Source organism: Chenopodium album, chromosome 14, assembly GCF_948465745.1.
Source record: "Chenopodium album chromosome 14, dcCheAlbu1.1, whole genome shotgun sequence".
Classification (NCBI taxonomy): domain Eukaryota; kingdom Viridiplantae; phylum Streptophyta; class Magnoliopsida; order Caryophyllales; family Amaranthaceae; genus Chenopodium; species Chenopodium album.
The window spans coordinates 7,392,915-7,405,443 of record NC_137847.1 but is presented as its reverse complement, the minus strand read 5'-3'; the positions used below and the strand labels follow the sequence as shown (position 1 = coordinate 7,405,443).

Genomic DNA, 12,529 nt, shown 5'->3' with positions numbered 1-12,529 from the left:
CCTAGGAAAACAAAATAACCTGACAAGGAACGCCGGCTCAAGGGGCATGCCGCCCAATCACTATCACAAAACGCCGTCAATTGCAAATCCGTCATAGGTCTCAACAAAATACCTTGTCCCGGACTACCCTTAAGATAGCGCAGGACACGAATGGTCGCATCCCAATGAGAAACCTATGGAACACTCAAGAACTGTGCCAAAACATGTACTGAATAACTCAACTCCGGTCGAGTGACCGACAAATAAACCAAACGACCAACCAAACGACGATACTGTTCCGGATGAGCAAATGGCTCACCGGAAGCATGTGCAAGACGATGATTCTGCTCCATCGGAGTATGAATGGGTTTACAACCCAACATTCCTGCCTCAGTCAAAATATCTAGAGCATACTTTCGTTGGGAAAGAAAGATGCCCTCGGGACTCCGAGCAACCTCAATGCCTAAGAAATACTTAAGCAAACCCAAATCCTTCATATAAAAGCATTTGCTCAAATAGGCTTTGAATCGAACAATAGCATCATGAGAGGAGCCTGCAATAATCAAGTCATCGACATATACAAGAACGTGCAAAGAAACACTGCCCTGTACATAGCTAAATAGAGAGTAATCAGCATGGGAATTTTTAAAACCAAAACCTCGCAGAGCACTTGACAGTTTAGAAAACCACTGTCTCGGGGCTTGTTTCAAGCCGTATAGAGATTTCTCCAACCTGCAAACTTTCCCAGGAGTCTGAGCACCGTACCCTGGAGGAAACTGCATATATACTTCTTCATCCAAATCACCATGAAGAAATGCATTATGAACATCCATCTGATGTAACTCCTAATTCAAAGACACAGCAACAGCTAACAGGACACGTACCGTAGTCATCTTTGCAACTGGAGCGAACGTCTCATTATAATCAACACCTTCAACCTGACGGTTGCCATAAACAACCAAACGAGCCTTGAGACGTTCCACCTTGGATTTGTCGGTGTACTTGATTTTATACACCCAACCACTACCAATAGCCCTCTTGCCTGGAGGAAGATCCACAACAGTCCATGTGCCATTGCGTTCTAGAGCATCAATCTCATCTTGCATAGCCTTACGCCAACTGACGTCTTTAACCGCCTCTTTGAATGAAGACGGTTCCTTTCCCTTAGTGATCGTCGCCAGAAAACACCTGTGTCTGTTAGAAAAACGATTATATTCAACATGACAAGCTATAGGGAAAGGTTTACCTGAGGAATGTGATTGAGGAGGGACGACAGTTGATGGAGATGGGTCTATATTTTCAGTAATGATAGTATGTGTGACATAATTACGATGCCACGAAGGAGGACGTTTTTCACGATGACCACGACCCAAATTATCCGACGAACTCCCCCTCAAGTATTCCGGATGAATAAGAATATTTTCACCATCTAATTCTTGCTCAACAACAGTCGAAGAACGCACATTACCATTACCGGAACGAGAGAAACCACTAGGATCAACAAAACCCGAGCGAGTATATGAATTTGCAAAGTCATCGAAGGTTGCCGGAAACTGCTCCGGCGAGGCAGCCACCATCGGTGGCTGGGCAGGTGGCTGCACAGTGGGCTGCCCAGGTGGAACAAGGTCTGCCCCCTGCTGCTGCTGCTGACTGCCACTGCCAGCGGCTGCTGGAATTCCAGCGTGCTGGGCAGAAAGCTGGCTGGGCTGCTGGTGGCCTCGCCCAGCGCCCGCTGGATTTCCAGCGCCCTGGGCAGTCTGGCGAGGCTGCTGCTGGGTGGCTCGGCCAGCCTCTGCTGCCTGTTCTGCAGGGTTGGCAGTGGGGTCCACAGCCGGGGTGTGGAGTTCCTCGGACTGCCGCAATGGGGCTGTGGTTCGGGGTGGATCTAAGTCGCGATTTTCACCATTTTCCATATCAATAACACGTAATCCCACCACATCATCATCCCAAAGCGGGGGATTAGCAAAATATCGCTCCCATTGCAACCTACGCTCGTCAGGAAGCGATTCCAGATACGGAAATTTGTCTTCAAAAAATTGAACATCACGACTAACGAAAAATTCATTACTCACCAAATCGTAAAGACGCCACCCTTTTTTACCATGAGGATACCCAACAAAAATGCACTTTCGACTCCTCGAATCAAATTTGTCCTTGACACAAGGACGATTTGCAGCATAAGCAAGACAACCAAAAACACGCAAACTATCATATAAGGGTGTTTGACCAAATAAACACTCATGAGGCGTTTTGCCTTTAAGAACTGGAGTAGGTGTGCGATTAATGAGATGCACCGCCGTCATAACACACTCACCCCAAAAATACTAAGGCAACTTTGCCTGAAACCGAAGAGCACGAGCCACATTTAAAATGTGACGATGTTTGCGTTCAACTCGACCATTCTGCTGAGCCGTGTCAACACAAGACGTTTGATGCAAGATGCCTTTCTTAGCGAAGAAAGAACCCAAACTGAGAAACTCCTGACCATTATCACTACGAACCACCTTGACCTTACGGCCAAATTGAGTCTTAGCCATAGCACAAAACTCACGAATTAACTGAGCAGCTTCATATTTACCAACCATTAAGAACACCCAAGTAGAGCGCGAAAAATCATCAACAATGGTAAGAAAATAGCGAGCATCACAACTAGACAAAATCTTATTCGGACCCCAAATATCACAATGGATCAAATCAAATATACTAGATGCTCTATTCGTACTCAATGGAAAAGAGTTGCGGGGTTGCTTCCCCATAAAACAAATATCACAATCAAACAAACAACCAGAAGAACTACTATGATCATGAGTAGTACGAGAAACTCCCGGAAGAGAACTAACCACTTGCATCGATGGATGACCAAGACGTTTGTGCCATAACAAACTTGCATCCGAAATTACCACTTTGTTTGCCTGAGGATTCCGAGCACGAACCGGACGGAAAATATAGACCCCATCACACTGCTCCCCCGCTCCAATCAGGTTCCTCAAATTGCGGTCCTGAATAATGCATAGCTTGTCAGTGAACATAACAGAATAAGATTGTTTTTCTAACAATTGAGACACAGACAACAAGTTGCATTTAAGAGCAGGAACATAAAGAACATGATGAAGAGTTAAATTATCAGACAGAATAACTCTCCCTTCTTTTGTAGCAGTAGTGCTCTTCCCATTAGGCAAACCAACAGGAGACGAAATATCAGATAAATTTGTAAATAAATCGATATTACCGGACATATGATTTGAAGCTCCAGTATCAATGAGCCAATCGACAGAATTATAGGTGCGAATAGACGAAGAATTCGAGCACTGAACGACAGATAGGAGGTCTTTCCATTGCTCATCGGTGATAGTAGGAACACTCCTACCATCTGCATCACTTAGACGCTCAAATGTACAATTAGATTGAGCCCCCATTGAAAGAGAACACCAAGCAGCTCAACAACACAGCAACCGAACGATAGCAATAAAAACCAAGAACCACAATAGAGAACCAACCACACGCACCAAAATATATAAAAAGAATCACCAAATAGCACCAAACTTCACCAAATATAACCAAATCACCCCAAACTAGCTCAACAATAAACAAAGAACCGAGCTATAGAACCACAAAATCCAATAATACTCCGTGCAACACAAAGACCACCAAAGTGCCTAGATACCACCACAATAGCACAAACTAAGAAAAACAAACCAAGGATACCAAACGTGCTCCCACAAGAGAAACAACAGCAAGTATGAACCACAAACCAAGAGGGGAAAAAAAAATAATGGCAGACTATGGCAAAATTTAAATGCACAAACACCAAACTTTTTGCTCCAACACACTGCCTCAATCCACTTTAATATGAAAAGTGAATAATAATCCAACCTTAAACAAACAAAAGTGAGTGAAAACAAAAAGTATGAAATACTACTAACTGTTGCTGCCTTTAATGTTTGAGAAACGAAATACCGTAGTACACGCAAATAGCACCCTTGCACACAAAGCACCGTAACACGTACTACCAAATTAGCCACGCCGCACACTAGCACACTCCTAGAAGCAGAACACCACGCACCAAAAAAAACACCTCGCAGCACTGCCTACACACAGCACCACACAAAACTGAGCACTACACACGCAGCACCCACAACTCGAGCAAAGCAGCACGCACAAGAGATGCGCACCAAGCAAAAAACAAATCGTATCGAACCCGAAAAAAAAAAAAAATTAGGGTTTGTGAGCCCTAATGTTGAAGAAACAAAATTTGTGGGAAAAAAAATAAATTGAAGCCTAAATCTCACAAACAAACAAATTAATTGCGGAATTAAATCAAGAACAAACCAAGATCGAAAAATTCTCTAGAAATTAGAGAGGCCTGATACCATGTTAAACTCAAGAGTATTGTGGAGAAAACGGCTTCCCCTTTGTATTGATAATAATCACATATATATCCACAATACATAACTTGCCTAAAACTCCTAACAAGATAAACTTGCCAAATATACAATATTAACATAAATATAACAACCAAACTCTAATAAGTTGAGATTATCAAAGTGTATTTTTTTTCAAATAGATATGAAGAGTTTCTTAAAACTAACCCATGCCCCATCCAAAGTGATAGTGCACGATAAATATAATGTTATACTTCGTATTATAAATGAAATCGATTTGAATTCTGAAGATAAAGCTTTACGGATTTACCATATACAATGACATGAAACTATTCTGATAGAGTATGAAACATATTCTCTGGGCCTTAACCATTATCTTAAGCTTTTGATTAAATTGGTCCTTTAACATATTTTTTTCACAGTAGTCTAGTAAAACTGTCCAAACCAAACAGCTGAATTCCATGTACAAAACTATGTGCAATAACAAAGTTAGGGCCTGTTCCGATTGACTGAACTCAGCTGAACTGAACTGAACTGAACTGAACTGAACTCAGCTGAACTGAACTGAACTGAACTCAGCTGAACTGAACTGAACTGAACTCAGCTGAACTGAACTGAACTGAACTGAACTGAACTGAACTCAGCTGAACTGAACTGAACTGAACTGAACTGAACTGAACTGAACTGAACTGAAATGAATATTTTATAAGAGAAGGAAATTAGGAGCTGAACTGAACTGAACTGAGCTGAACTGAACTGAACTGAACTGAACTGAATTTCAACGTAAGAGAACAGACCCTTAGTTAACTAGATAGATTGTACTATGAAGTGTAAAGTAATAGAACCTATGAACAATAAATTATCATAAGCAATACAGAATGTAAAGACAAACATTATATATTCTGACACAATTATGTGAGGGGGAAGAGGAAGTGAGCCAACAAATTACAAAGACTGAAATTGCATGCCATAAATGTTTCATGAAGAAAATACGACAAATTGAAGAGATTCAATACGATTATAAGTGAATTGAATGAAAAATTTCGCAAAAATACATGTGAATTCTTTGTGCAAGAATTCAACTATATCAGCTATCTAACCATGCCATCTATCCGTATTATTTGTCGTCGGTGGACAATATTTTAGTGTTTCCATTGTCGTTCCATTTTTTATTTTATTTTTTTGAAATAATTCCATTCTCGTTCCATAATACAGGGTCTGTTTTTATTAAATGAACTGAACTTATTAGAGCTGAACTGAAATGAACTGAAAATAATCTTATGAGAACAGGGCCATAGTGTTTGTAATTTATTTATTTATGTATTCCAAAATTTTGTACAATTTTTTTTTTTTACCATATATAATATTTATTAATAACTATCCACACTTGTTATTTATAAATTTTAATTACAAATATGACTAAAAATATTTTGCGCATGAAACTAGTAAAATTCAGAAGTCACTCATCTAATATAATGTAGGAAGTATGATACTTTGTATTAGTAGTGTATTATCTCTCAAATTACATTGAGAACATGGAAGACAAATATTACATTGAGAAGATTACTCTTCATAATTCATGTATGATTTAACAGCGAGCTTACTATATATCCTACCATAATCTTCAAAATATATAAATTATGGTAATCCCCAACCCCAAATTAAGTACAAACATATGTGTAGGTTGACTTTCATTTGTCAAATTACATACAAAATAATTTAGGCATACTTTTTTCACACACTACAAGAATTCGTGTATATCATTCGTTAAAAACACGGATTCTTATGGTGTTGTCCCTTAAAATAGAAAAAATAATAATGTAAAAAAAAAAAAAATTATATACCATCTTGTCTCTTAAACAGCAGAAAGTCCACTTGCAAATCGGACGCCAGTTGTTGGCAACCACAAATCCCCATCAATGAATTGGGCCACTGTGTAGTTAAGTGCTTGGGCTGAACTATTTAAAATGTGATATCCAGGCCACTTAATCCTGGACCCAAGAGAAGCCCCAGGCCCATAATTCATGTACTCAGCATAGTAAAGTGTGTCCAAAGACACATTACCATTCCACTCCAACCACCCTTCTGGCCTTACCACACCACTTATGTATGACTCCATGATGATTGTCCTAGAATATGCCTTCCAAGGACGGCCCAAATACGTGTACGTCGTGGTGGTGGTCGTGTTGGTTGAGGTATTAGTCATTGTAAGGCTAGAGTCTCCGGTAATGTTGCAAAATTGGATTGAGAACCCGGTGTTCTCTCCAGGGTCTTTGCGACCTTGGGCCGTGATGGTGTTCTTTTGGTTTGGGAGGCCTTGCCTAGCCTGGATTAGGCAATTTTGGAACACGGCTACCCCATCACCGAACATGAAGTCTACGGTGCCTGTGATTGTGCATTCTCGAAAGAATTGCCTATTCGCGTGTGCATAGAGTGTGTCTTGGTATCCACGAAAGGCACAACGATAGAGGGCTGATAGGTCGGAGTCTGATCGAAATGCAACAGCTTGATGTTTTTCTGGTCCAGCCGTGTTTTGAAATGTCATGTCTCGTGCTATGAATCCAGCTCCGGTAACAGCTGCATTATATTCAATCAGTTATTTTTATCATTCTAAAATTAAAATATATATTTTCAACCCATTTTTACAAGTAACAGCAATGCATTTATCAATTTGATTGGAGTTTTACTACTTGTCATACATGGAGCCACTCAAAAATGCATCTATATTGACACATTGGCACATTGCTAAGGATTTGTATTCAATTTATTCATGCATCCATGTACGTAGTTACGTACAATGTCTATGTGCCCCAATTACTTTATTTGTCTTATTTTTCTTAACTTTTTGTTGGACTAAAGGAAGACTAAAGTAACACTAATATATTTTTATTAGAATCTAGAAAAAGCATGGGTATGAAAATTAAGGCACAAAAGTAAGATGTTATTAGATAGTTTTGTATCTACATTTATTGGCCAAGCAAAAAAGCAATGGTCAAAAGTGTTGAAAAACACAAGCATTAATCCAAATCGATGCTCTATTGTTCCCTCCCCCCACACACACACTACCAAAAATAAAGCCGTGTACAGCCGTACACGCATGCATGGCTATGTAACATTTATAAAGTAATCATGGATTCATGGTAAATGTACTACCATACATTGGCCTGGGTTGATTGTTAATACAGTTTTTTTTAGGTAAGAGGAAAGACCCTACTGAATCGGCATCTTTTACAAGTTTAGCCAATCCAGCTCCGCAGCTCAACACTTGAGAGTAGAGGGGGAAGGTAAGGAAATTTTCCTATTACCAAATGTCTAAAATAAACTTGTATTTTATGTTTAATTGTGAATTTTTAGAATTTAGTTATAAAGATATGAAAAATTAAGGATTTCATGTGCTTACCAAATGTGGCACTACGATAAGTGGTCCAACCATCAACGACATTTCGATTACCCGTTATAATTGTAACATCCATTCCATCACCATACATCATAATATAGGTCTTCTTTCTCTTAATCTCCACATTTTCTTCATACACCCCTTTCTTTACATAAATCACGAATCGGTCAGTGCTATGACTTGGGGCAGCTTCAATTGCATCCATAATACGAGTAAAATTACCACTCCCATCTAGAGCCACGGTTACATTTGGGCTCGACATTCCAGAGACTTGTAATAACTTTCGGTCATTTGACCTTAGCCAATAAGGAAACCCATCTTTAGAAGTCGTGGCCTTAGCCAATAATCGCCTTCCACCACCACCAGGTCGGGTACCATTTACCCGACCTGGTTTAGTGGGACGGGGTGTTAGGTGGACCATATGGAGGATATTTTGGACCAATGAGGAGACTTGATTGATGCTGCCCGCGACTATGGGTTTGACCATACTGCCCGTTCCTTCGAATCCTTCTAGGCAAGTCTCTTGATTGACAAGGGCAGCACTTAACCATGTCTTCAAATCAGAAGCTAGGTCACCCGTCCCATTGCCTTTACCTATTGAATACGTTCAAATTAAGGTTAAAATCAATCACATTCATGTAAATTGTCCATATTACTCAATAATAATAACATGCAAATGTCACAAATTGCATGGAATTTGTAAAAGGATGTAACCTGTTTTGTCTCATTTAGACCTCTAAATTATATTATAGCATTATGAATGTTAATTTTCCTTACCAAATTATGGGACAACCGACATACAAGCCAAGGTCGATAATTCAAATTGACTAGAAAAATGACTACATGATAAAATATGCGACTAGTATAATCACTCTAAAATCCCAGATCGACGAACACTTCTAGTAAGTTAATTATTGAAGTCCTTATATAAAATTTATCTTATATATATGCACATCTCGAGATTAACCTCTTATATACAAGTACTACGTATTTATAAATTTATAGAGGAAAAATATACAATCATCAATATAAATTTATGAATTCAAAGAGGGCGAAACATCTCAACTGCACTTCAAAGCTAATACAACGATACTAAGAGGGCAACTTGAATTGAGTGCGATTTGAAAGTCGCCCTCTTTGCCTAAAAAGACGAGATTTGGCTCTAAGAGGGCGATTAAAATTGCCCTCTTTGAACATATATCTTGTAGTGCTACTCCGTGCCATTCAAAATCAAAATAGCGGGCAATTTGTGCACTTGTTGGCATTGTTGCAATAGTACTTGTAAGTAATAGACATGCATAGATAGGACCATTCCATTAGCACATGGACAATAAATACCAACCTATATATGTCTATCTCTAAATCCCAACGAATTCTTGATAAATTTAGAGGTCATGTTATCTCATAAATAATAAATCAATTATTACCTCTAACTAACTAATAATAATTATTCTAATTTCTTTGAGCTATATATATATAAACATCAATACATCATAAAAATGACTTTTTTTTAATAATAAAAAAAGTCTTACGGTAGATGAGTTTTTCTATTCAAATGATAGTGCACAATCTGAATCTAACACCGAAAGCCAAACGAAAATATAATTTTTATTAAAAAAAAAGTAAAAGAAGGAAAAAAAAAGGTGAGGTGGAGAAAAAGACTGCACCATGCAGTAAAAAGAGTAAACGAATTTTGTGGTGCAAATCACCCAAGGAATATATGTTTGAAACAAAAAAAAGAGTAATACTACATCCGTTAACTATTATTTGCAACAAAGGGGTATTATTTATGAGATATAAAATATTCTTTTGTTGTAAATAATAGTTAACGAATGTAGTAATTTTACTCTGTAATACATAGTGCAGGGGCATAAAAAAAAAGGCCGATTCTGATTTACTAAATTAAACTGAATTGAAATGAATATTTTATGAGTTAAGGAAATTAGGAACTGAACTAACTTAACTTATTGGAGCTGAATTGAATTGAAATTAAGCCGAACAGAACATGCCCAAAGTACAACCAATTAATTGTTGGTGTAGTGGTGATTGAGATTACACTTGGAACAACAACAATCGGGAGGGGATTGAAATCTAACCACTCAGAACTGATCTCCGAATCCGAATTAGCCCGAAGGGTGAACCGGGTGGAACACCAAAGAAAAAAAAAAGACAAAGTACTTCCTCCATTATATATTTATTAGTTGCAACTTTGGAATTTTGTATATCTCACAAATAATTCCCCAAAATTGCAACTAATATGTAATGGAGGAAATAATTATAGTCTTTACAGATGATAATTATAGTCTTTATAGATGATAATTATAGTCTTATAGATGATGAAGACTTAATTAAATTAACACTAAAATTTTAATCTGTACTTCACTGTCTTCGTATGCATTTTTTTTTTCTTAAATCCACCCAAAAACACAATTTTTTAGGTAAATACCTTAGCTAGATGATTGTAAATAAATATTGAAAATGAACCCCATTTCAAACATTTTTGCATTGGTTGGCTCTCAAATAATTTGAATAATATGAAGTAATATGTTTTTTTATGTTGTTTAAAGAGCCACAAGGGCGGGGTGAAAATCGATTCTAGGAATCAGTAAAGAAGCTCTAACACTTCAGTTATATCTCACTCTCCAATATGAAATAATATGTAGTAATTCACTAGATTTTTTTTTTTTTTTTAAGAAATTCATTGGTTTATATAGGTCTTTATTTTATTTTATTTTTTTTATTTTTTTTTATTTTTTTTAATATATGTCTTAACTTCACCGATTTCATCTCAATTTATTTATTATTTAATTTACAATTCATCTCAACTTCATTTCTATTATATTTTTTTTACACCTTAATATGAAATACATTACTAAAACTGAAAATATTAAGCATCAATTTATTTTTATTTTTTTTAAAAAAACATCAATTTAATATTGTCAACACATGATTAATACAAGTACGCCATTTTGTAATACATTTATAAGTCTATAGTAAGAATATGTAAAAAAAAATATGCTTGATGCTTATATTCAAGTATTCAACTTCTTTAAAAGTTGCATGTATGTACAGTCATACTTCGTATCTCATAAGAAGTACTCTGTATATCATAACCATTTAATAAAACCGACGCAATATCCTGCTAAAAAAAGACGCAATGATTGTAAATATGTCGTGAACTACTCCATCAAAATCCACCAAAATCATACGCTCTACGTAGTACATTTTCTCCACAATTTCCCAAAAATTCTAATTTTATAAAGATGTAAAAGGATTCAATTCTATCATACGAGTACTAACATAGGAACATGCCCATTAATAAGGGTGTACAAGACACCCTCATATAGAGGGTCTCATATCTTGTAGACCCCTCCCCCAAAAATCATAAATATTTATTCTAGTACTACTTTCGGTCTAAATTACTCGCAACTTTGGAGTATTATTTATAAGATATAAAATATTCCAAAATTGCGAGTAATTTGGACCGGAGGTAGTATATCATTTTAATATTAAATTTCATACAAAATTATAGATATGGAAGTAACAAACTAACTAGTGGTATCATCATGTAATATTATGTACTATGTACTTCATACATATCTCCTAGTACTGCAAAATATTTAAGAAGGTCCTGACTCGTGAGCATTCACTAATTCTCATTATTATTATTTTTTTTTAACAAGGAGCATTAACTAATTCTTAAATGTGCTCGTACTTGAAATTATTGTGATACAAATAGAATCTCATCCTTAATCATCACAAATAATTCATAGTGTCAAAAAATAACTTTACCATCTAAACTAACTGACATCTATTTACGAAATAACAAATTACTCGATTTTATATCAAAATTCGAAATAAGATTCGGGATAAGAAGAAATTACCATGTTGAGAAGCAAAGAGAGTCCAACTCAACTCATCTTGAGACAATTGAAGCAAATCCAGACAATCAGAAATAGCATTAGAAACTCTAAAATCACCAAAAGCACCAGCAAATTTGGCAACCATTGATGCAACCTTAAGAACACCATCAATTGTAGCCTCCAAAGTATCAGTAAACACAGAAGCTGGAACATTCAAACATTCTGCCCCCAATATTTCTTCATCAGAAAATGCTGTAACACTTGTCATATTAATCACCACCATTAACAAGATTAATACCACCTTTGATTCTTTATTATATAATTTCCCCATTATGAAAACTATATAGTATATGATATGAGTTGTATAATATATGGTTTGAAAATGGAAATAAGTGAATATATAGGAGTTTCCCCTGTTAAAAGGGGTGCATTAATAGGTGTAGAAAAAAGGCAGGGTGACAGGTGAAGGAATTTATTATAGAGGAGGATTATTATTATGATTAATTTGATATTTGGAAGTCTAAATAAATATCACAGCTAAGATAGCTTTGAGTATTTATAGAAGTATATGTTATATTTAATGTTTTACTGTGTTAGCCATTGTGTGCTATACAGTGCAATCTAATACAATCAACAAGATGTGTTGTATTCAGGGGTGGACCTATTGAGGCCCACTGATGGAACGGGAGTAGGGAGCTTTGCTTCATTGCTTGGACTAAGTAACGCCAGTCTTTGACGACTTCAGTGGACCTTGTTCGAGTATGGCCCGTATGGGTGTGCCAAACTCAATTTTAGGTGCGTCTAAATCAGTTTTTTATAATTAGTTGGTAAATTTTTAAGAGAAAAAACACGTCCTTTACTTTTGATTTTTGAACTCGATTATGTTGTCGATGCAATGAAATTTAACA

The 12,529-nt window shown here is 36.6% G+C and overlaps 1 protein-coding gene across 1 annotated transcript; it reads right to left on the bottom strand.

Annotated features, from left to right (window-relative positions):
* Positions 1-5,829: 5,829 nt before the first annotated feature.
* On the bottom strand, positions 5,830-12,162 carry LOC145579989 (putative pectinesterase/pectinesterase inhibitor 32). The gene is made up of 3 exons (XM_081637302.1): positions 11,643-12,162; positions 7,762-8,352; positions 5,830-6,938 (listed from the first exon to the last, which is right to left on the bottom strand). Exons 1-3 carry the CDS (start codon positions 11,950-11,952, stop codon positions 6,217-6,219), a joined length of 1,623 nt encoding a protein of 540 aa, XP_081493428.1. The 5' UTR covers positions 11,953-12,162; the 3' UTR covers positions 5,830-6,216.
* Between the last annotated feature and the right edge of the window lie 367 nt (positions 12,163-12,529).

Excerpts from the sequence above, each read along its gene's own strand:
- LOC145579989 (XM_081637302.1), bottom strand. The coding sequence starts at position 11,952 with ATGGGGAAATTATATAATAAAGAATCAAAGGTGGTATTAATCTTGTTA. Across the intron at positions 8,353-11,642 it reads TCTCTTTGCTTCTCAACATG|GTAAAGGCAATGGGACGGGT; the intron begins GTAATTTCTTCT and ends CGTATTCAATAG. Across the intron at positions 6,939-7,761 it reads TTATCGTAGTGCCACATTTG|CTGTTACCGGAGCTGGATTC; the intron begins GTAAGCACATGA and ends AATATAATGCAG.